Source organism: Harpia harpyja, chromosome 21, assembly GCF_026419915.1.
Source record: "Harpia harpyja isolate bHarHar1 chromosome 21, bHarHar1 primary haplotype, whole genome shotgun sequence".
Classification (NCBI taxonomy): domain Eukaryota; kingdom Metazoa; phylum Chordata; class Aves; order Accipitriformes; family Accipitridae; genus Harpia; species Harpia harpyja.
In genome coordinates this window covers 2,142,286-2,166,373 of record NC_068960.1, presented here as the reverse complement: position 1 = coordinate 2,166,373, position 24,088 = coordinate 2,142,286, and the positions used below count along the sequence as shown (strand labels likewise).

Genomic DNA, 24,088 nt, shown 5'->3' with positions numbered 1-24,088 from the left:
TTAAGAGACTGACAGCCTCAGGCACCACCCAGGCCATGCAGAAGGTTGGAAACAATGGGTCAACTTCCTTAAAACTCCAAACAAATGCAGTTCCTTTCTGAAAATGTCCTCTTTTATTTCCCAGAGTCAAAGGATTCAACATTGCTTATAAGTCCCTTTCACCTTCCAACAAAATCGACATATATAACAGCTACATTAAAACCCACCTGAGCCAACAATCACATTCAACAGGTAACAGTGCCAAAGGAGTAGAATAATTCTAAAGCCCAAAGGATAGAGAGTGATCAGAGTGTTTGTTTCCAGGCAACAAAATATCAGTCATGGGTTCCTACCTTCACTCAGCTGTCCATGTAGCTGGAGCTGACTTCACTAAGCAGGATTAGAGCAGGTCCAGACTTGGTTTAGTCTCCTTGGAGCTGGTCCTGTCTGTGGGTCCTACTTGCACTGCAGGGGGATATTTCCCAGAGTTAGAATTGGCTCCGATATAGTCTCCTAATTCAACAAATAATCTAGAACAGTTAACACCCACCAGAATGGTGTCCTACTTCTGTGCCTTTCATTAGCATCATCATGGCTGCCCTGAAAGGACATAGGTTGTCTTAGTTTGTAACACTGCCTTGTCAACAGACCTGGAGTTTTTTTCCTCTTTCTAGGGATTGCCTGTGACATCCAAAGAGGAACGAGAAACTGGACTGACGTAAACCTTGGGAAATTCATATGACAATCGTCCATGCAAGATCTGGTTTGCTTCAATGCCAAATTTAAGGTATTGAGTTGAAAGTCTGTACAGAGTGATCAGCAACACCATAGTTCATTCTTGGTAACAATGTGCTGTACTGGGCTTCAGAGAAATTAAAATTTCCTACACAAAGGCCAAATCACAGCCCAAGATGTCTTCAAATTTGCCTCCAACTACCCCATCAGGGTCACCAATATATTCATAGGCCTTAATCCAGAAGAAATTAACCTAACACATAGTAAAATTAAGCACTGCTGCTAGCTCTGCCTTGGAGACACCACCACCTCTGTATAGAGCAGGGGCAGGTTCTTGCACAATCCCACCTGCATTTTGCCTGGAAACAGCTAACAAGATCCAAGCATTGCTGTACAGCTTAAAAGTCTCTATTATGTAACTACTAAATGAGCAACTCCACATAATTTTGTATGAACGTACCTAATTCTTGTATTCTTATTTTTCTTGTGCAGGAACTAAGTGCTCAGAGCCTGAAAGATTTGCTGGAACCTAATTTTGGGTTTCACCTTGAAGCAGGATATTCACAACAGCCATCAGCAGGTGACTGAAAGAGGACTTAGGGGTTACCATCAAGTTTTCCCTAGTACTGACACCCTTGTATTTGTTTAGAAGGCAAACAAATTCCAAAAGGCTTACATCTGCATAGCAAAAGATAAAAAAAGGTTATTCTTTGTCTGTCTGACAGCAGATCTCTCCCACCATAGAGAAAATAATAGATTATCACATAAAAGAAAGGATGTGCCAGATTTTGCAGTGGGATCTCCTGGCATATACTCTGCTGCAAGCTCAGTATCACTGCACAGAATACTACCTATAGGGTCAATTGGAAAGTCACACTGGGTCACACTTAGTTTGCTGTGAAGGGGCGGCAGGACTGTTGCACACCGCATGTTCCCCAGTGCTTTGCACAACCTAATTGTAACCAACTTCGCAGATGACTTTCACTCCTTCCCTTGGGAGTCTACTCCACTAGTAAAACATTTCCAAACGGGCTTATGGGAAAGCTATCAGGAGGTGGAATGGTTATTCCAGACCCTTGAACAGATCATTGTCTCTATGGATTCAGAACTGATTAGGTGCCTCAATACTTATTTCAGCGCCTCCTGTAACCGGAAGAGCAACAACATATATGAAAAAACACACGTTTCAGATTTTTTACTGTGTTCTCCCCCTCTGGCTACTAAACACTGTTTTGTAAGATTATATCCTACCCCTAAACGATAATGTATTCTAGCAGAGAGAAAGCTACACAACACTTCAACCAACAAGGGTGTTTACTTTCTTCAGAGCTCATCGCTTCTTAAAAATAATCTAGAGGTAAAATTGCAGGATGTTAAAGTCATATAGAAATCTGCAGAGTCTGCTGTATTTGTTGGTAAAGTATGCTGTCTGGAGCCCCACCTTCACACCTTAACCAGAGCTTTTGAAGCTGCAAGGACAAAACCCAACAGTGCCTTCAGGATCAGGCCCTAAACACTACCAGTTTCTTCTCACATTCTGCCTACAGCTATGCCAGGAAATGACATGCAGCTCTGCTTATTAACAGCACACTGCACATAACACTTTCCATCCAGGTACCTGAGAGTACTTCTACAAACAGTGCAAAAACTTTTTTTTGTTAAATAAAGCTCCTGTTAATATGTATTACATTGCATCCTGTAAGAGCCCAAATTTGCAAGGCTTTCCTTGAAACACCACTGACATAGGGAAATCTCCAAGCAAGGTCTGCAATCAAGAAGATGCCAACTTCTGAAGCAGACAGCACTACAGCCTTACCAGCAACCTTGAAAAATTGTTACACTGCTTTCTCCACTACTTCTCATGTAAATAAAACTGTTTGCTTCAAAGAATTAATCATTTCTCACACTGAGCTTTGAACCTCTAATACACAAAACCTCATCCATTTGTATGAACACCACCAGCCGTTCAGGGAGGATTTACAGCCTCAAATCCCTATACCACGTGGGCAGGAACCTCACCAGCTGCCACCCTGATGGAACAGCAGTCCCAAGAAGGGTGACGGGTATCCAAACCAACCCCGCAAGTTCGAGGGCTTTGCAGTCTTACTCTCTGCATGAACATGAAGAAACCCAGCACAGGCCTCACACTGTTTACAAGGCCAAGGACCATGATACCTCCCTCTCTATAGTGCCTACTGCCTACACCTTACCTCAGCCTAATACACCTTCCACCGCAGCCTATAAATCAACAAATGCCCTGCAGGCAGCCTGCCGGCGGAGCGCCCTGCCTCAAACTCCTCGCCCGCCATCATGGCCTCCCCTCCTCACAGCCCGCCCAGAACGCTCCGCGCATGCGCGCTCACCCCTCCGCCCTGCCCTGCACATGCGCATCTCCGCCCGCCACCTTCCTTTCCGGCAGTGTGGCGTTTGCCCTTTTACGACAGTGTGGCAGCCTCCGCCCCTCCAGCGGGCTGCCGCGCTCGGCGGCGGCGCGGCCGGCATGGCGTCTCCCTTCAGCGGGGTGCTGCAGCTGACGGACCTGGACGATTTTATCGGGCCCTCCCAGGTGGGTGCGGGCCGGGGGCGGCCAGGGCCAGGGTCGGTGCCGGGGGACAGGCCGCGGCCCTCTGACGGGGCGGCCCGGCCCTGCCCTCCGCCCCGGGAGCCGCGGGGTCGGCCCTGCCAGCGCCGCCCGGGGAGGGTGAGAAGATGGCGCTGAGGGGAGGGAGGTGGGGGCTGAGGCTGGTGACAGCCCTGGCCGTGCCGCCGGCCGGGACGGCAGCTCTCGGCCTGGGCAGGGTCCCCTCGGGCTGGCAGCGTGAGGGAAGCGGCACGGCGGGGGGGCACGGGGGCAAAGGGGCCAAGGCCGGCCCTGTCAGACGTCCTTCGGGTGCTGTTAAATACAACGGTAAAAGGGAAAAAGCACGGAGATACCTCGCCGTCTACTTCCAGCCAGCGCGCAGGGAATAGAGAGGGCGGCAACGCTGAGGTGCAAGCCTCTAAGCAGCTGAAGAGAAAAACCTTCGCCCAGCAGCCATTCGGTCGTTCCCACCCCGATCTGGAAACTGCCCTAGTAAATGTTAATCTAGACCCCCCCAAAAAAAAGTTTAAGCCTAAACAAGTTTCCTTGCACACTGCTCATCCACACAGATGCTCGTGCCAGCGTACAGGAGCAGGTGGCAGAGAGGTGTCTGAATGAGCAGCAAGGACGGGTCAAGACTGTTCTTTTCAGAGTCTTCAGGCACTAGCAAAAGTACAGAATAGTAATCCCAGATGTATTTGGTGACAAGTACAGCAGAAGAACTATACTGAAATGAGATCAGTGGAATGGAGCATAGCAAACCCCATTAACTCTCCTTGCAGTACTTGGGGTTCCTAGTGAAGTCTTTCACATAAATAATGTGACCTGCTTTTCTGTTTCAAGTAGAGATCATGGTTTGTTTTATTTGGTGAGCATAACTGAAGAATCATAATGACTTGTTCCTGCTAGTCTCCAAATCTTGCAAAATGTAGTAAAGCTGGATTAATTTAGGGGGGGGAACCTGAAGATGTTGGCAGAGCAAGGACGGTAAAATGTGGAGAGAATCCTAGCTGTAGAAGTAGGACAAGGAGTCATAAGGTGCCTCAACAGTAAAAATTGCACAAAGCGCAAACACCCTTGAGACTTCATCATAGAACAATATAGAAGAGTGGAAGCAGTCCATCTGAGGTCGTCAGAGTCCTTTCGACATTAAATGAAACTTCATTGGCACTAGCCACATGTTGACTGTAGTGACCACGCCTCCATCGGTTAAAATTTGCAATGAAGAATGCAGGATCATCTGTAAGATTTTAGCGAGGAGGACTGTGCAGGCAAGCTTCTGTTCCTTTCAAGGCTCCGTAAAGCATAGCTGTGTTCTTCAGAAGGAACAGCAACATTGTCCTCTGGTTTTGGTATGATGCTGGAAAAGTGTTCCTTCTGTAAAAAAGGGGTAAGGAGTTTTTGCTTTTACATTTTCCCTTGGTGGTTATAGATGCCATAAGTAAATCCAGCATAGCTTAAGGGAGAGTAAGCGGCATTCACTCTAGAACTAGTGTTTGCATTTGATCATTCTAGTTTCTATTAAATCTACCTCTTCGTTGCTCATCTCCTCACTTTTGGGCTTTATTTCTCCTTCAGGAATGTATCAAACCTGTAAAAGTGGAAAAAAAGCCTGGAAAAGCAGCAGCTAAGATCAGAATTGAAGCAGATGGAAGTTATTTCCAGATCAATCAGGTATGTGTGATTTTCTTCATTGTTGTGTAAAATATCCAGAAAACCTGAGTGTATTGTTAAGTATTTGAATAGTCTACAGCTATTTAATGCCTCAAAGAGGACCAAGATGTTAGAAAAGTGTCATTAGTCCTGTCAGCATTTTCGTATCTTTTTTCCAAAGTCCATCTTTTTAATTACCCAGTTTTATAAGCAGTAATTCCAATTCTGTGTCAGTCCTTTATGCTCTGAAATGCTGACATTAATTAGTGGTGATTTTCAGTATATGAGCAGATAAACTGAGAAGTCTATTTTGCCATCAATACTTAGGTATTAGCAATTCCTAGATTATTTGTGACAATGTCTTTTCTTATTGCATTATGTCATACAGCAGAGTGCTCACTCACAAAGAGATTCAATTAGATACTCTTAAATTTTGCCCTGATTTTGTTAATAATATTTCAGATTGTTTGTTAAATAGCCTGCAGAGTTCATGAGCCTCCTGCTTCCAAAATTAATGCCGAGTTTTGCAGAACAATTTTCCAGTTTACAGAGAAAAGGTTAGCATTTCTTAGTTAACCAAGCTCGGAATTCGTCTAGAAATGGTGCTTTTAACTTTAGCCAGATGATGACCTTTTGACTTAAAAAAGGGGGATACAGCAGTTCCAAAGGAGTCTGGTTTCTTATTTTAAAATTTTAATTTAGTAGTACCTAATTGCTCGGTCTGATTCTGACTTTATTGAGAAATGACGTTCAAGAGGAGAGTCTCATGGGAAAACTGACATATTCAGGTCAAATACTATGAAAAATATTTCCTTCCAGTGGCAAGCCACACACTGTCTTTGATATGCTGCCATACAGTTTTCCCATCAGTGTCCACGTAAGTTTTGCACACAGAAAGATTGCAGAACACTCACTATCAATTAAAAATGTTAGCAAGCTTATAGTCTGGTTACACAATCTATTTAGAAGGATTGAAGTTCAAGTTCCTGTGAAGAAACAGCGCCAGTACTATTCAATAACATGAGCAGCACCTGATAGAGGTGACAAAGCTGGCATGCTTTCTCCAGGGTAATATTCAATGTGCACTGGAGATCGGTGCTTAAAGGCTTAGGATCTCTGTGGTCTACAGTTTTGTGGTTAAAATAGCAGCTACAATCTGTAGCATGTTAGCCATGCTAACCCAGTCTTCAGCCATCCACAAGTTGAAAAACCAAGCAAGATAGGCCCTGTTTGCTTCTGGGATAGTATAATTTCAGTGTTTTGGAGCAATGTTAGCCCACCAGATAGCACAAATAGTTGTGGCCTAAGCAAATGTTCTGTATGTGATGAAAGTTATGTTCCTGGTCTTGCTAAAATTTTCCTGAAGTTCCTCAGCATATTTGCATCTGCATGCCAAATAATCCTATTAAAACCAGCAAACTTCAAAGATACTTGTCTTCCTCCTCATCTTTCTAAAAATAAAAGATACTTTTTTTTAATGATAAACCAAGAGCATAAAAAGGGCAACATCTCTGTTACTAAATATAGTAAAGGTGGGAAAACTGCTACCTAATTCTACACTGTGATCAGAACTGAGTCTAATCTGTTTCTTTATAGGATGGAGGAGCACAAAAACTGGAAAAGGCTAAAATTACTCTGAACGACTGTTTAGCTTGTAGTGGCTGCATTACATCAGCAGAGAGTGTTTTAATCACTCAACAGAGCCACGAAGAGCTCTGCAAAATGCTAACTTTTAACAAGGTAGGTGACAAGTCATGGCTAGGTAGGCTGCAGAGTTTGAAAGTCTTAATAGATTAGTATGATGCTTCTGCAGAAGCACGTGTGGAAACAGCACACATAAAAATTAGTTTCAGAGATCTGAGGATGTTCTCGGTGCACTGTTGTGTTTTTTCTGATTTTTAAAAAGTAATCATGGGTTTGGAAAGGACCTTTCATGTAGTGAGTTACTGACTTCAGAGTTAAGCTGGGAGACACTTTCTGATGTTCTAGTGTGCTGAAAGTTCTGCATGTGCCATACTAATATTGTCTGAACAGTGTTGTTTGTTTTTTTCCAAAGACTGCCACTCCCAATGAACAGAAATTGGTGGTGGTTTCTGTTTCACCACAATCCAGAGCTTCACTAGCTGCAAGATGTAAAATGGATGTTCTGGAAACAGCAAAGAAGTTGACTGCATTCTTAAAGAGTTTAGGCAAGTGTGGTATTGCATTCTGTCAATCACAGAGGGGACTGCTGGGGTATATGTTAAGCACAACTGTTATGAGCGCACAACGTTGATGTGATTTAACCTCCTCATGGACTCATAATGTTTCACAGTTGGCATTAACTAAAATGAAAACTGTCTGCAACTTCAGTCACATAATAAACTTGCAGTGATGGAAGGAAGAAACTTTACATTTTAGATTTGCAGTCCTCCTGTCAGTTTTGCTCGTCTTACTGTGCTGACATGTTAGGGAAAAAGGTTCCGTCTCAACTGCAGAGATTGATACTTGTAAATAAGATGTGCAGTTTGAATCCGGTTTGATTGGAGGCTTTTTGTTGTAGTTTGCCGTATCTGTCTTGTGAATTTTAACACAGATGCTGTACTGCCTAGGTGTGCACTACGTTTTTGATACAACTTTCTCAAGAAACTTCAGCCTATTGGAGAGCCAACAAGAGTTTGTAAAACGCTTTCGAAAGCAATCTGAAGACAAAAAGGCTTTGCCAATGCTAGCTTCTGCCTGTCCAGGTATAGCATTAAATTAGTTATGGAAATAATAAAATGGCATACAAATAGTACACTAGAAAATTTAAATGGATAAATTTACTTAGAGGATTACTCTCTTCACAATACAAAGAGATCTTAGTGTTAATAGCAGTAGTGATCTATACAGTTACTTAATGATCTCTAAAACACTTCCTTTGCTTTTTGTTACACTTCCTTTGCTTTTGGGGCTGAAGTGAAGCTGAAAATGGTTATTAATGGGTACTAAGCCTGGGGTTGGGGTGATGGTGGGCAGAGTGAAGGGCCACTTGTTATTTTTTTAATTTAATTTGCTAATTACACTCTTACCAGGTTGGATCTGCTATGCAGAGAAAACCCATGGCAGTTTCATAATTCCTTATATCAGTACCACCAAGTCTCCACAGCAGGTCATGGGGTCCTTGATTAAGGGCCATTTTGCAGAACAGCAGGTAAGGGTCTGAAGCATACTATGCTTAATGGCAAACTGCTAAAATTGAATGCTTTAACCTAACATTTTTTTTATTTTGCTACATGTTATACATTAGAGTTTAAAGGTAAAAATTATCTTGCAGAAGCCAGCAAAGGCATTATCTTTCTCACTTTTATCTGACAAGAAGTTAGCAACTAGGGCAGTAATGCTAAGCACATGCTGCATGGACTACTTAAAACCTCTGCATGTTACTTGGAAAGGCAAGAGAAACTTATTTTTCAGTGTCTTTTTGCTCTCATCTTGTCTGTGTGTGGTATTTTCATGTTGTTTAAAGTTGGTGAATAACTTAAAATAAATTATCCTAAGACAAAACTTCAGTCAGCGCATACGTGCAGATCATGTCTTGTCTAAAAATTACTTGCTCGTTCCCAACTTAATGTTCTGTTTCAGTTTGACTTAGTTCTGTTCTCAGTCTTTAACCTTTGGAATCTTTCCAAATGTAAATTTGATATTTGAAGACTAGAGTTATACTGATAGCCTAGATTTGTCCAGTAAGAAACTTAAGCACCAATTCTGCTTGTATGATTTATTGTCCATTAATGAGCAGTGGTTTAACACTTGCATTAAGTAAATGCTGACATCTGCGTACTTGTTACAAAAATTGGCAGCTACTAAGAATGTTTGGCACAAGATACTGAAACAATGGCCTTGAGTCAATGACTTGTTTCCTCAGCCTGTGCTTATTTCTTGGATGGTCATGAGGTTTTTGTGTGACTCCAGATCATTTCTTAGTTGCTGATGCAGGGGCTGGGGTTTAGTGTTATGGAGGAAATATATTCTCTAACTGCATAATTAGGAATTCACCTCACTGACTGACTTTGTCTTCATCATCTGCACTAGCAAAAGGAGGTGGAGGGGAAACCTGGAAAAGACCACACTGCTGACACTTGCTACAAACTAAAATTGGGTTCTATGAGAGAAATAATTTAATGTATATATAAATGTATGTGTGTGTATATATAAAAAAAATAAACGTTCACTAATAGTGGGGAGTATTTTCAGAGGCATGGTGGCATTGGTTTCATCATTCTTGTTTGTACCTGGAAAACACCTCCCTCAAGATAGGTTTGATACTGGCCAATCCAACTGCACAGCTTTGTCTTTCTTCCAGCACTTAACACCTGACCAGATATACCACGTAACAGTGATGCCCTGTTATGACAAAAAGCTAGAGGCTTCAAGGCCGGACTTTTTCAACGAAGAGTACCAAACTCGTGATGTGGACTGTGTAATCACCACAGGTAAGCAGAGCCAGAGGTAGTCCAGCTAATACCTGGAAGCCTCAGAGCAAGGTGTTTGCTAGTTTTAATAACCCTTTGTCTCTAATAGAGGGTGCAGTGTATGGATATTGCTGTATAATTACACTTTAATAATGCAGCTCATGTCCTGGTAAAAATTGCAGATGCAGTCTTATGTACTGATCTATGGATTTTGTTTTCCTTTATCCCCAAAATAAGAACTTTTTATGTCTGTGGATCTGTTTTAGGAGAAGTGCTAAAGTTGTTGGAACAAGAAGGAGTATCTCTATCAGATGTAGATCCTGCTCCGTTGGATAACACGTAAGAACAAAATTTCATCTGCATCTTCAGTCATGTTCTTTTTCATCCAGTATTTATAGAGTTCTTCAACAGAATTTGCCTTTCCACTACTGTTCTACACAATTTGCATGTGTTTGCGTTTGATTTGTGTCACTGAATCAGTACAAATGTGCATTAAAATACTTAATCTACAGAGTACTGATGAATTTCCACTTTTGGAGAACCTGTAACTATTTGTTCTAGATTTTAGTCGTCCAAGGATTAGTAGCTCTCACTGTAAATCAGCAGGATTGCTAGAATTAGCTCTGTAAGAGTGTAACGGCAAAATAATTGTGCAGAGAAGTACAAATTGCACGACAGTCATTTACTTCAGTTACCGTCACTCACAGTATAGCTGGTGGAATCCCACAAAAATCTGCCTCCAAACTTTGAAAAGTGAAAGAATCTAGATCAGTGATAAAAGAGTTTGCTAAAACAAAGCCTGTTATTGCACAGTACTCAGTTTGCTTGTCTCTGTTTCTAGCTATCAGAGCTACTGTAAGGATTCCAGAATTAAAGCATAAATAAGAAATATTTAGGTCACTCAACTAATCTCTAGGAGTCTCTGTTCGTAAAAAAAAAAAAAAAGAGATCTAAAACATATGCAAACCAGATGAGACTTTAGTTGCTTAAACTGAAAAGTAACATCTGGTTAAGTGACAACTGCACAGAGATCTAAGTAACTACGGAAACATTAAAATCCCATTTTACTCGTCTAAATTGACATGCAGTGGTGGTTCCGCACTGAACGCTAAACCAAAGCATTCTTTTCTTCAGTTTAAAAGAAATGTCTCTGTAGAACTTTGCACATTAATAAACAGAAAGTCTACATGCGTGGCAACCTTTAAAAATTATAAAAGATGATAAAGTGTATGATTCAAAAATTTACAGCTCAGACTCCTTAAGTTTTTAGGAGAGATTTTGGTACCCCAAATATGCAGCATCTAGCATGTGATTAGAATGTGACAGTAGTCTGTTTTCAGCTGTACCCCTTGCAGATGTGACACTTTCGTTTTGAAATTTGGTTTATTTCTAAATAGGCTTCAAGTCTTTCTAGTACAGCCAAGTGCCATTGGCTGTCTTTGATCAAGAATTGTCTCATCAGCACGTGTATGTTGACAGCTATGAAGGGAAGTGTCCTTATGTGCAGCCTATTTCCTAAATTAGTTTTAATTGTTATAAACATAGGTCACTCCTGTGCTTCTGAAAAGGAGAATGTGAGATAGAGACAGTCTATTGCTGTCCAATCCCTTTCATGTAAGGGATACTTAATTTAAAAAAGAGATTTAAAATAATGTGCGTGCCCAGAGCCTCGGTTTCTTTCTGCTACATTTCAGTGGATCAGTAGGTGTAGGTTTCACATAACACATTTACTAGCACAGATCTATTTATGCACACTTTTTCCAGGATTAAGTATCTTTTTCTGACATAGCATATGCACAGATTGCTTTCAGATCAAAAAAGAAGAGTATCCTCAGCTGTAGTAAATGTCTGCATGGTTGAGTTCCAAAAACACGACTTCAAAAGTTGCCCATCTAAACAAGTACTTCTGTTCTATCTGCTTTATTGTTACACCGCTAACAGAAAATTGAGGAGAAAAAAAGATTCTGAAGTGTTTGGGTTCCCTTAGGAAATGACATTATGGAAGTGTCAGTTATAACATAGAACTGAATGTCTAATTACTTGATAAAAATCTCTGGCCACCTTCTTAGGAGTACATTCTGAGCACCAGGCCTCATGCTTGTGGTGATAAAGTGCCTCTATAACCTTTTGCTAGCTTTAACATACTCGATAAATTGACTGGTTACAAACGGCACGTATTCCTCAGAACTTGGAGCGTTCACATAAGCAGTCCAATGGCTGTTGTTCTGCTTTATCCTCCAGCACGTGGAAAAGCCCATTAAGAGGTTATTACATTTGGCAGCAAGAATGAGATAAACCGCCAGAAATCCCAGGACTTTTGCTGGTATAACCGTTTGCTCCAGGCCAGCACTGAAGCTTACTGGCAGCCTCATTTTAAGAGAATAGCAGTACGTGAGGCCAGACACACTGAAACATTTTGTTAATGAAGCTCAGTTCCTGTAAACAAGATCAAATTAAAAATAGTTTGAGGGTGATTGCAGGCTAAAGTGTTGCCTTCTGCAGTTCTTCCAAAGCTAAGATTTTATCTGCAAGAGGCAACATCTTCGATTTGACTTGAAACTGTTTGGCCTGAATTCAAGTGTTTTCCCTTCTGCAGCTGTTAGTAGGAGAATGCAAGTGTCACTGCCTGATGAGTGCTTATAAGCAGATCCCTCATCTTGTTGCTTTCTCATAACAAAAGCTATTGTTGTGGCTTCCATCTGGTGAGCTATTCTCAGGAAACATTATCTTGACCTCTGAATAGTTGGTTGTGTTTTGGCATGTCAGTGAGATGGAATTATTTGTGCAGAACTAGAATTACAGAACTTAAGTTAACATAGTTGTTCAACACCAAAAATGTGTTGAACTTGGACCAGGATCCCACCAAGGACAGCCGGGTACGGAGCAAATGTCCTGGCATCGTTAGATTTATTCACCTTTGTTACATAACTTTAAGCACATGAAACCACAGCAACATGGATTTAATCTCTCTGGGCTTGTGATCATAGCACTGATACCTCCCTGAAGTGTTCTCTCATGTCCCAGCAACCACATCTAAAGTAGCTGGTGTCAAAAATTGTGTTGTAACACAGAACTAGAGCTTTCAGTAATGATCTCTGCTTTTGTTGATGTTGCAGAAAAGGTTTAGCACAGATGAGATGTCTCTTGGCTGAGACGGGACTTCTGCTAGGTTGTGTTCTCCAAGAGAAGCTTAGGCTGCACAGACCCATACCACCATTGCTTCGTTATTTCCCTCCTCCCATTTCCAAGTGTCACCCAGGATGTTTGTAGAGGTATTAAACAGGAAGCTAACAAAATATGCATGTCAGATAATTGCCCTTGTAACTCAAACATTCCCAAACATATTTTTGACACGTGAAGATTTAAGTTGGCAGTGCGTGGGTCAGGCCTTGTGGCACGTGACAGTATTTCCACTGAGCTTGACCCAAAGGATGCTAGGCAGCACAGGGTTAAGTCTGCTGGGCTCTGAAGCTATAAATAGTTGGTTCCCAGGAGAAAGGGAAAAGCTAGGAGCTCAAAGGGAGCTGGTCTGTGGCTTGTTCTGTTGCTTTTGAGTCCCCTGGACCTTTGCATTTGTGCTGGTTGTTCTGCTTTAACAAAGATTCCCCCAAAACTGCTTCCTTCTTCCCTTCCCCCAGGTTCAGTAGTGCTGCAGAAGAGGAGCTCACTAGCCACTCGGGAGGTGGTTCTGGTGGTTATTTGGAGCACATATACAAGCATGCAGCCAAAGAGCTCTTTGGAATTCAAGTGGATACAATTCAGTACAAACCTTTAAAGTAAGAAGTTTAAAGTCCTACAGAAAGCACTATTTTTATTGCTATTCTGTTCATGCTGTTATCTTGCTGATAGGCTGAAACTTTCTTTGCAATGTTAAACATTTTACTTAAAGGCATGGGAATTGGCTCCTCACTCCCACAGTTGCTGAGCAATAAATCAGCCAGCGCTCCACACAGCCTTTCCCTTGGAGACTTCTAGCCCCTTCACCACCCACACACTTTATTTTGGCCTGATGGATTTTCTCAGTATCAAGTTGCAGACAATTTCTAGAGTAATTTAGAGCTCACAGGGATCTAGGCTTCCTCACCTGCAATCAGACCAATAAAGTAGGTTTGTTACTAATCTAACCATCACAGAACAGAAAATCTTGTGTCAGGGCTTTGGGGCTCTGTTTTAACTATGTTGTGGTAAGACAGAAAACAAGTCACTTGAGTTTAGGCATGGAGGCTCATTCAGCTGAGATTTCTTCTTGCTTCCCAGTTATAATATTAAATGTATCCTTTGTAATGAATTATATCCCTGATTAGCAATATTTATGTTTAGGATTCTCTGGTCTAGAGAATCAGTCTAGAAACAGTCCCCTTGAGTCTCAATATGAAATACTTGATAAAAATCAAATTACTTACTCTTTTATCAGGAACAGGTATTTCCACTAACCTTAGGGGTCTGGAAGCCTTCAATAATGATTTGCTCCCTGGTTTTATGACCCACTGCAATTTAAAAGTTTCCTCAGTGACCTCACTAATGTATGAGTTGGCTGAAGCCAACTCAGAAGGCCTATCACAATGAAACTTTTGTTTAGGCTCCATTTGCTTAGCTTTTAAGGATTTATTCAACACAGGTGTTCTTCAGCAAACTCAGTGCAGGTGGCAGGTCCTCAAACAAGAGTGGAAAAGAATCCGTAAGCTAGTTCCTTTATCTGTTTTGTTTGGGTGGCAAAGAACTAGGACAGCTTTCTTGAATAAGATTTCACAAAGAACTTTGTTTTAGCACAGGGCTCTTTGAAGTTTAAAATAGAAGTTAATTTGGATAAGGCATTTTCTCTGCTCTTGTTCCTCAGAAACAAGGACTTCCAGGAGGTGACACTGGAGAAGGATGGAGTAGTCCTGCTCCAGTTTGCTTTGGCATATGGGTTTCGAAACATACAGAACTTAGTGCAAAAGCTGAAACGAGGGAAATCGCCCTATCACTATGTTGAAGTCATGGCCTGCCCATCAGGTAAGACTGCACAGGGATTTAACTGTTAGAATCCATAGCTGTAAGAAGCTATATGAAACTATACCTAAAACATAAGAACAATGGGCAATTTCTCACATCCTGAATGTTGTGGCAAAGCCTTCAAACTCTTGAGATGCGATAATCACAGCATCAGAATTTCAAAGTTGTTTGTGTGTATATTTTCCTACCTAGAAGTAAATTCTTCAGGATTTAAGTAATTACAGTTAAATTCCATTGCGCAAAACTTGCATAAGTAGTGCTTTTAAGGAGATCCTCCTGGTTTTCCAAGTTCTTTGGTACATGAGGAGATTCTTCCTCTAAAATTACACAAAATTGACCGTTATGCTTTTAGAGAATACTTGCTATGGCTGGTGAAGAAAGTCTCTTTCTGCCTGTTTTATTCCCTTTTCCACTTTGTGCAAGCCTTCCTTTTTCTCCCTCCTGGTTCCCTTCGAATCTGCTAGCAGAGAGCACGGGCAGCTCGAACCCAGCCTGAAGGGATGCTGAGCTGCCACTCTTGGCACTCTGAGCAACCGCTCTCTCCCCGAGGGTCCGTGCAACTCCCAGCCCAGAAGGCTGCTCAGCACCAAGACGCTGCTTTGGGCAACTCATAGCGCACCTCCACCCCAACAGCAAACCCAGAACATTATCCCAGGCGTGTTTATCTTGCCTTCAGTCAAGACTCCAAGGCTGTTCTCACCGAGATTGTGTTCTGCCCCTTTTCTGGAGGCACAAGATGAGAGCCAGAGCTCCCTGCTGCTTCTTACCTCCGTCTCCCTGGCACGTCCCAGCCTGACTTGGCAGCCCTCTGTCACAGCAGGCTGCAGGCTGAACTAGCACTGGGACACACTGGGCCAATGATCTTCTCTCTAGGGCTGCAGCCTGCCCTGCTCCTGTTAGATAACTGGGGAGTAAACCACAATTACAATGGTGTTTTCATTTCTGTAACTGTTTGCAGGTGCAGAGTAAATTAACTGTAGTTGGGGGGAGGGGAAGTTTCTGATAAAGCTGAAGTGCTTTCTAAACTTTGTGACATTTTCTCACTTTGTTGCACATAGGCTGTTTAAATGGAGGTGGTCAGATCAAGCTAGATGGTGAATCCAGCAAGGACCAGCTTCAGCAAGTTGAGAGGTTGTATGAGTCTCTTAAGACTGAAATTCCAGAGAAGAACCGGACTGTAAATGAACTGTATGAGCAGTGGCTGGGTGGCGTGGAGTCAGAAAAGGCTGCAAAAACTTTGCATACAGAGTACCACGCAGTGGAGAAAACAAGCACTGGATTTAACATCAAATGGTGAAGACCGACACTGTGAAGCCCAGATACAGATACTCAGTGCCTTTTTAACTCAATTGTATTCAAGGTTCTCAAAAGACAGCTAAAGTTCTGTGCCATCACGGGGAGCTGGCAATTTCTGACTCCCATTAGGGATGAGAAGGTAATGTGCATATAGGCAGACAATATTAATTCCTACAGCTTTATAATTATTGAAGTGATGTAAGTAAAAACCAAATGCTGACTTAAAACACATGTCAAAAGAAGCAGTAACACATCCTAGCCTCCACACAGTCTTTAAGGACTAAATCTGCGCTCCCTTTGCAACCCCGTTCCTACCAGAACTGATGAATTCAAGGTACTGAAGGATTTGGCTTGCAGTAGACTGTAGCTTCACTGAGATAAGCTTTATGCTACGTGACAGTATTACTCGTCCAGGCCTTGCTGTATTTTCACAGCGCTAAGTTTTATGGCTGTCTCTGTCGGGACATCCTCATTTAGTTATAGATGGTCTAATTAGACCTTGGTTCTGTTTTTCCATTCCACTGCCCTTGAGCTCCAGCTGCAGTATCTTTGCCCTGTCAGAGGGGGTGGGTGCCAGCAGCCTGGGATCACGTGAGAAGTATCATCTCTAGGGCTGTTTTATTGCCTGCTGAAATGTGACTTGAATGAATGATTAAGAAAAAAAAGCTAGAGTGATTTTTTTTTTTCTTTAATTATAACAATTGTCTATAACTGTGGGCAATTACATCTCTCTCTTTCTCTCCCTAAATACACAGTAGGGAGTGTCACAGAATTATCACATCTACCCAATCCTCAACAGCCAGTTACTGATGGATAATATTCTTAAATTCAGATAAAACAATTTTTTACAGTGTTTCAAGTAAGAATTCATTGCTAGCTTTCTTTCCAACGAAGGACAAAGTCCTCGGTGTCTCTGAAAGGTGTTACTTTACAAAAGTTAATAGAAGAAGGCTGTGAGATGTAATCATTACAAGCAGTTTATCAGAACAATCCAAGAGGTTAGTAAAAACACATCTGGTTTAATGCAGTGTATTACGATGCTTTGCCAGAAGACGGATGTGAAACAGATTTGGTCTTCTGTTACTGGAGATGACGTGTACCGGTCTTGCTATCTGTAATTTTACATACAGGTATTTGCAGAACTATTCACAGAAAAACAACTGAATGAATAACTCTGTTTTGGTCTATTTAATCTGAATATCGGTTTTCCTGGAGTTACAATGCGTATGGGGAGGCAAAGGCGGTAGTGGGAGCATGTGCAGCTGTACCTGAACTCAAGAGGAAGGGACACTGGCAGATGGGGAATCTCTCCTTGTGACCGCTGTAGCTGCAAGTAAATACGAACTTAAGAATCGCGTTATTGAATCACTTCAATATTTCTCCTTTTTCCAGTTACTGCTATGTGAGGAAGAAAGGACAGTGCAGAAAGTAAAGTGGACGAAAACTAAAAACAAAGCTGCCACATTGCTTTGTTCCTTCAGAATCAATACAAACAGATGGAGCTGGTTACTGCATCTAGCCCAGATTGAAACCTTGCCCAGACCCTCGTCAAAGATAACCCTCACCCAGTTACCGCTGACCTTGAGCTTAGGGCTGTCAAAAAGCAAAGCTGCCAGACCTTGACATGCCTCTTGTAACGGCTTCTCTGGCAGTACTTGCCTGTGTCCTTCTCAAAGCCTCTTCCAGTCTTTGTTAAAAGTAAGCCAACAGTGTAAAAGACGGGGTTTTTTTAATGTATTTAATTAAAAGCTTTACATTTTTCAGGTGTTGCAGATCAATTAGTGAATTCACAGTGTTCATAAGGCAAGAATCTCCCACTGCTTCCCCCTCCCCACCCTATTCATTTTACAAGCAAGTTGGCAGTTTCAGGGAATGCCCTTTTCCATGCATAGATTTATAACACACAGTGTTATGCTAAACCATAAAATTTTTATCTACAGCAAGAGATACCACTGCTAATGTAAAGTCAGTCCAATACGCTGAAGTGCTGAGACCATAAACTCTGTACATCAGTGCAAAAGAAACACATTCTGTTTCTGTTGAGAACATGCACGTCAGGCCAGAAGTGCACAAATAAATAAAGCTAAATTAGCTGTAGATTAAACAATTGGGGGGGGGTGTCTGCATTTTGTCTCTTCTCCAGTTACCAGGTTACCAACACGCACACGGCTAAAGCCATCAGAGGACTCTGCGCCCAGAACATACCGAGACCTCGGCTGCTACAGACGCTCCCAGGTTTCTGTTCTCGCCGTGGTATTGAGAACAGCTTGAATTTCTCCCAGCCTGCATGCTGCTGCTATCAATGTGAGCGAACTCGGTGCTAGTTCTGGAACCCTCCCCGAACACACACGGGTGCATCTCTGCTCCCAGTATAAATACACTGCCAGAGGAACACCCAGGTAACATCTATGAACTGTACCATCACATTTAAACTGAGTAACTTCGAGGCGACAGTACCGAGGCAACTTGTGCAGCAGGATTAATTCTTCCCCTCCTGTGGGAGGGAGTAAATTCTAACACTATAACTTAACAAAAGGAAAAAAGAAAACCTTAGTCTAGTTTCTAGCAAGGGAATAAACAGCCACAAACCAGGCTTCAGTGGTAACAGATGCAGTTCACAGTCCACACATGAAAGATCCTGAAATCAACTCCCTTCCAGTGTTAGGAGCTATAAAATTTATAATCAGCGCTCTTTAAAATGACAACATATGGTAAAGGATTACAGGACCCGCTCCTCTGCGTTTTCATTTGAACTACACAGAACGGGTGTAAACTCAGCAACACCGAGACAGTCGCACACGCTCTGCGCGTTGAGGTAAAGGAGAAACCAGAGATGTGTGCGACTGTCCCGCACGGAGTGACTTGCCCAAGCCCAGACCCTTCAGAGGGTTTTTCACAGCTATTTACAGAGCTACCATCGAGCCCTACTTTTTCCCCCAAAAAAGAAAACTACTTTGCTGATTGGTAATGCACCTCCCTACCACCTGCAAATAAAAGCTTTGCACATTTCTCAGACAAATAAAATAAAATACAGTACTGATTTTGCACAAACTGAAGGCTGGAGGCTGCAAGCTGAAGAGGCTTAAGAGGCCCAGCTGCTCCCTAGCTCTTGTTCTAAAGACGAGGCAATGTAAATATAAGTTTCAGCCAAGTGTTTTCCAATTTTTTATCTTGGGGGGGGGGTAAAAAAAAAAAAAAAAAAAAAAAGAGAGAAGCAATGGATGCATAGCAACATGTTATTGTTTGCTGCCTAAAAACTGTCACACCTTGAAAAGTATTTTACAAAGCCGGTGGATTAGAGCACGCTTTCCTCCAGGCCTGAACTCCACCTGAATGTACTCTGCACAGTTTCAGTGGTTTGGATGGCTCCCATGCATCAGCGACCGCGTTACAAATCCCTATGCAATTTTTCTACATTGGTCTACTATAAAAATAGGGGGGAAAAAAAAAAAAAATACCCAAACCCCACTGCAACGAGGGTTTCAGTTAGCCCAGGTCTGGAGCCAGGTAGGTACTGCTGAACGCCAACGAAAACACCAGTCCCCTTCCCGGCTTCTGCTCGTGCATCCGAGTCCCCGCACCTCGTCCCTGCCTGCGGAGCCGGGCAGCTCCCTGCCTGCCCTCGGCCCGAGAAGGGCACCGGGACGGCTGGAGCGGAGCAGGCAGAGCCAGGAGGGCTTCCCCGCCAGCCCGGCCAGGCAGGAGGTCGGCGGGCTGCTGGAAAGCTCTGCTCCAGCTGACCCTGCGGGAAGCGGGATGCAGCACCCAGGTCTGGCAGGGCTGCAGGCAGGAGAGCCTTACAGCCTGACGGGTGCCGGCTGCTCCATGGGGTACAGCACCGCGGTCCCCACCTTCTCCATATTCTCCCCTGGCTCCCGCAGGAGAAGGGCTGCGGGACCGGCGGCAGCTCCCGCACCCACCAACCTGAATGTTGCGAGCGTGGGTGTCCTCTCCTCCAAAACACCTCCTGACCAGCAGCAACTGCAGCCCAGCGGCCGGGGGGGGCTTAACTGCTCGCTGAGGGCACCCAGGCGCTCCCTTCTCCCAGGGAACAGGCGCTCAGCAAAGCTCCCGTGGGCCAGGGGAGCCAGGCACGGCGCTGGAGGGAGTGAAGCAGAGCAGCCTCAAAACGAGCAGGTTAAAGACGGGAACTACTGCCGAGTCTTACGGGAGTTAAGTCGGAGCCAGACAGACGCAGCCCTGGGAGGAGGCCCCCGCCACGATGGGGATGCTGCGTTTTGGGAGCCACCACCGCGGCCGCTCACTTCTTCTCGAGGAAGGGGCTGAAAAGTCCCCAGTCGAACGCGAGCATGGCCTGGGGATTGGGCCGCTCCTTGGGCTTCTTGAAGTTATCCTTCTCGGTGCGGAGGGTCCTCAGCACCTCCACCGGGTCCGTCTTGCCCGTGAACTTCTGCAAGGGCTCCTCCCTGCAAGGAGACCAGCTCTGCTGTGACCACGGGGGACGGGGTGGGGACCCCCCCTCCCCGCTGGGACCCCCCCTCCCCGCTGGGACCCCAGCACATGCTGGGATGGACAACAGGGGAGTCACATCCTTGTGCCGGGTGGCTGCTGGGGGCACAGGGGGCTCGTCTGCGGGTACCCCGTGCTGGGCAGTGCAGAACCCCACGTCCGGGCACCCGCACCTCCCTCAGGGCTTGGATTTCCCACTGGCTAATGAAGCCACGGGAGAAGGGATGATGCTGGAGGGAAAAGGGGAGCAGAGTTTGGGGGCAGGACCAGCCAGGCTGGGGTCTGCCCACCCCCAGCTCGGATCGGGGTTGACCTGCGGCAGGGCCCTCCATACCCCCCAGGTACCGGCGCTGCTTACGTGACCCGCAGGAAGGGATTGTAGAGGAACTCCTCCTGCAGCGTAGAGGGCACCGTGGGCAAGTCCTCATCATCCCGCTGCTGCCGAGGAACCAGACACGTCAAAAAGCCTGCTGGCACCCAACACCTCTTCTACCCCTGCCCCGGCAGGGACACAGCCACTTACTTTAGCCCATGCGAGTTTCTTCTTCACTATTTCATTCTCCGGTTCCACTTTCAAGGCGAACTTGAGGTTTCGGACGGTGCATTCGTGGCCACAGAACACCTTCTGCAATACCAGCGGGAAGCACCCGGCATCACGCATGTGCCTGGTGCCGGGTCCGACCCGTCCCGGTCCCGCTGCAGCCCCAGCCCCGGGGACAGGCGTTCCTTCCTGAGCGGTGCCAACCTCAATCCCCCTCCTGATTTTGGGGTCCCTCCCCAGGCTGGGGCTGAGATGCGGGGCACTCACCGTCTCCTTCGGCAAAGCCCCCAGGATTTGGGTGAGGTTGGTGTACATCTGCTCCGCCGTCCCCTCGAAGAACTTCCCGCAGCCTCCCACGAACAGCGTGTCACCTGCAGGGAAAGGGGTCTGGGCACAGAAGGGACCCTGGACCCACTCCCAAGGACGGGGTGCTAGGCGGGAGCCCCCAGGTGCTGGATTCACCCCATGAGCGCTGAGATCGGGGGAGACAGGCAGCAAGCAGGCAGCCTGCCCTGCGTCCCCGGTACCCACGGGGTGCGCACCGGCAGGCTGGGATACCTGAGAAGAGAGCCGGAGCGTCCGGGGAGCCGTCCTCCCACATGAAGTAGCACATATGGCCCGAGGTGTGGCAGGGGGTGAAGAGGCACCTCACCCGGATGGCCCCAAACTGCGGGGAGAGAGGGTCAGGACCCCACTGGGGTCACCCCAGCCCCGACAGGCAGCCAGATCCCCCACGGACCTCTCCAAGCCCCACGGCATCGCCTGCCTGGAGCTCAGCAGGTCACCGACATGCCGGGGGACGGTGGTTTGGGCAAGTCCCTGGTTGCACGCGTCTGCTCCGACGGCATTCAGCAGCGGAGCCCCAGGAGAGGGTTGGGTCCCCCAGTGCAATCCTAAACCGGCTGGGAATGGGACGAGGTTTCTCCTCCAGTCCAGCGCTCCATCCCAGCCCCGAATCCACGGTGCCGGATCTGCAACCGCCACAGGGCGTGGGAAGCCTGAGAGCACGGCCCTGGCCAGGCACCAACCCCGTTAGCTCCCGGCACGGTGCGGCACCGCTGGGAACCACACCATCGCCCAGCTCCGCTCCCCGCCGGCCACGGCCGCCCCGTGGGGCAGGATCCGTGCGCGGGGGCTGAGCTCCTGCAGTCCTACAGCCACGCACCGTCAGCTCCTGGTCGTGGGTCACCTTGTGCGTCAGGGCCCCGATCCGCTCATCGGCGCCGTACACCCGCAGGCCGGGGCAGAGCCTCGCCAGCTCCTCGTTGCCCCTCGCGTGGTCCCTGCGTCAGCAGAGGAAGGAATGGGCACCCGGTCCCGCACCGGGCACGGACACCCCCGGCCCCCAGCTCGCGTCGGCAGCACTTACCAGTGGTGGTGGGTGGTGAGGACCGCTCTGAGCACCACGTCCTCCTTCCTGACGATTTCCAGCAACTGAAACAGACCCAGAGCAGAAGGAAGCGAGCGCGCAGAGAGGAGCCGACACGCACCACGGCTGCGACGGCCGCACAGCACAGCTGTGAACAGCCGGCGCCCGCCGTGCCCGTCCCAGCACAGGATCTGACCCGTATGGCACCGCTCTGCGAGCAAGAGACCCGGTGGACCAGGGCAGAGAAGAGAGTCAACAACAACTGCCGAGCAATGAGAGGATGAGGGTGGGACGAAGGCTCAGCTCCCCACGGCCAACCCCGTCGTGCAGAGCGGAGCGGGCGGATGGGAACATGCTGTTCCCACGGGGACGGTGGCATTTTACGGCTGGTGCTTTCGCAGTATAAGAAGGGAGGTGCAGAACGGGCCGGCCACCGCCGCAGTGGGGAGACGGTGGCCATGCAACCCATCCCGGCTTCTCCGCTACGGCGAGGGGCCGAGCAGGGCTGCCAACCCCGCGGCTCAGCTGCCAGGAGGCTTTTAGTGCCAACTTAAAATTCATCGCTAGTAACAAACCCTCTGGCTGCTCCTGATTACGTTCCTCAAAGAGGAAGGAAACGTCCGAGTCAGCAGCAACAAACGCTTAAAAACCGCGACGGCGTTTGCACGGTGTGCAGCAGCTGAGGGGGGCACAAAGGGGGTCACCAGGCAGGGGGGCCGTGGGGGTCACGGTGGCGAGGGGCGACCCCGGCCGCTGCCTTCCCTGCCTGCCTCCAGCGGCACGGCCGCAGGCCGACTCCTGGGAAACGGGACTTGATGTGGGAGACGCGCTCCAAAGCTCTATTTTGGGTCATTCTCGCTTGTTTTGGGGTCTGCAAGGCTTCCAGCTCAGGCGTGGGGAGGGCTGGGGGGTATGGATATCCCCCCCCCCCGCAGCGCCCAGGGGTGAGTGGGTGGGAGTGGGGTCTTGCACACCCACCCCTGCTCCGTGGGGTCAGCCCTGCCGGCGGGACGCTCCACGCGCCCACGGAAGCACCCCGCTGCGTGCAAAGACCCCGCGTGCCAACCCCACGCTGGGGCCACCGCCACGTCCCCCGAGTGGGACCCCGCAGCCCACCCGGGACATGGTGGGACTGCGGCCGCTCGGGGCGGGGGGGGGAAAGCACCTCTCACCCTTTTGGGGACGGCGGCGTCCACCGCGACGGCGTCCCGGGTGCTCTCCTCGATGACCAGGTACATGTAGTTGTCCTCCAGGACAGAAATCACCTTCACCTTCATGGTCCCCCACGAGCACCAGCCACGGGACACGGGTTGGGGGGGGGCCCGGCCCCACGCAGCAAAACAGGAGGACGGCCCGGTCCCCAGGCAGTCGCGGGGTGAGGACACGGGGGGGTGTGCGGTCTCTCCCCCCCCCCACTTCCCAGCCCCACCGCGTCGCCCCCAGCGCGACCCTCGGCGGAGCCCACGCGTGACGCGGCCGGTACCTGCGGGCGGCCCCGCCCGGGGCCCCGGCGCGGCCCCTCCCCGCAGCGGGCGGGCGCGTCCCGCCCCCGCCGGTGCAGTGCGGGGCGGATCACGCTGCGTGGGGCGGGGTGACATCCCGCACGGCCCCCCCGTGCGGTGCGTGGGGGCTTCTTTCCTTCCTCTCCCCCCCCCCCCCCCCGACCCCCGCCCCGGTGCAATGCGGCTCCCGGAGCTGCCGGTGCAAGAGCAGGAGGGGCGAGACCCCCCCCCCCCCAGTCCCGGGGTGGGAGGCAGAGGGATGAAACAGCCCCTCGCTATTTCACCGTGGGCCCCCGCATCCACGCGTCCACTTGCGGGGCCCCACGGCTGACCAGGTCGCGGTAGGCTGAAGGCAGAGGGCAGCCCAACCAGGAGGAAGGCTGGGGCACACGGCGTTCCCCCCACCCCGCACCCCAAAACCGCAGCAAGTCGCAAAAACAGCCGCTTCTCCCACCGCCAACGATGAGAGGGACGAAGCTCTCCCCATCCTTGGGATGGGTCGGGGGGCGCCGGCTCCCGCCAGGCGCTGGGAAC

At 47.4% G+C, this 24,088-nt stretch overlaps 3 protein-coding genes and 1 long non-coding RNA gene across 7 annotated transcripts in view; 1 reads left to right on the top strand and 3 right to left on the bottom strand.

The window, feature by feature from the left end:
• The window catches only part of MSLN (mesothelin), a 55,013-nt gene extending 51,971 nt beyond the window's left edge, over positions 1–3,042 (bottom strand). For 3 of the 4 annotated variants that reach the window (XM_052772999.1, XM_052773001.1, XM_052773002.1), the window contains exons 1-2: positions 2,925–3,042; positions 333–444 (exon numbers count right to left, since the gene is read on the bottom strand). The gene's annotated coding sequence lies outside the window, so the exon portion shown is untranslated. Of the gene's footprint in view, positions 1–332; positions 445–1,174; positions 1,393–2,924 lie in introns of all 4 variants that reach the window. The other variant, XM_052773000.1, reaches the window with a different exon arrangement.
• A 126-nt stretch (positions 3,043–3,168) lies between these two features.
• Positions 3,169–16,893, top strand: CIAO3 (cytosolic iron-sulfur assembly component 3). The gene is made up of 11 exons (XM_052772752.1): positions 3,169–3,280; positions 4,874–4,969; positions 6,545–6,688; positions 7,005–7,137; positions 7,540–7,674; positions 8,002–8,120; positions 9,273–9,402; positions 9,648–9,720; positions 13,020–13,157; positions 14,219–14,376; positions 15,435–16,893. The coding sequence occupies exons 1-11, from the start codon at positions 3,215–3,217 to the stop codon at positions 15,671–15,673; spliced, it is 1,431 nt and encodes a 476-aa protein (XP_052628712.1). The 5' UTR covers positions 3,169–3,214; the 3' UTR covers positions 15,674–16,893.
• Positions 4,139–4,940, bottom strand: LOC128134708 (uncharacterized). Its single transcript, XR_008232816.1, has 2 exons — positions 4,827–4,940; positions 4,139–4,672 (listed from the first exon to the last, which is right to left on the bottom strand). It is a non-coding gene; the product is annotated as an uncharacterized LOC128134708 (long non-coding RNA).
• Positions 16,894–18,850: 1,957 nt separating the features above from the next.
• HAGHL (hydroxyacylglutathione hydrolase like) lies at positions 18,851–23,568 on the bottom strand. The gene is made up of 8 exons (XM_052772753.1): positions 23,225–23,568; positions 22,053–22,117; positions 21,849–21,966; positions 21,242–21,350; positions 20,951–21,054; positions 20,666–20,767; positions 20,501–20,580; positions 18,851–20,099 (listed from the first exon to the last, which is right to left on the bottom strand). The coding sequence occupies exons 1-8, from the start codon at positions 23,327–23,329 to the stop codon at positions 19,934–19,936; spliced, it is 849 nt and encodes a 282-aa protein (XP_052628713.1). The 5' UTR covers positions 23,330–23,568; the 3' UTR covers positions 18,851–19,933.
• Between the last annotated feature and the right edge of the window lie 520 nt (positions 23,569–24,088).

Bases quoted from the DNA above. Each gene is read 5' to 3' on its own strand.
- CIAO3 (XM_052772752.1), top strand. From the start codon at position 3,215: ATGGCGTCTCCCTTCAGCGGGGTGCTGCAGCTGACGGACCTGGACGAT. The intron at 7,675-8,001 runs GTATAGCATTAA...CACTCTTACCAG, and splicing joins GCTAGCTTCTGCCTGTCCAG to GTTGGATCTGCTATGCAGAG. The intron at 8,121-9,272 runs GTAAGGGTCTGA...TCTTTCTTCCAG, and splicing joins GCCATTTTGCAGAACAGCAG to CACTTAACACCTGACCAGAT.
- HAGHL (XM_052772753.1), bottom strand. From the start codon at position 23,329: ATGAAGGTGAAGGTGATTTCTGTCCTGGAGGACAACTACATGTACCTG. The intron at 21,351-21,848 runs GTGCGTGGCTGT...CTCTCCCCGCAG, and splicing joins CCCACGACCAGGAGCTGACG to TTTGGGGCCATCCGGGTGAG. The intron at 21,055-21,241 runs GTATCCCAGCCT...CTTTCCCTGCAG, and splicing joins CGCTCCGGCTCTCTTCTCAG to GTGACACGCTGTTCGTGGGA.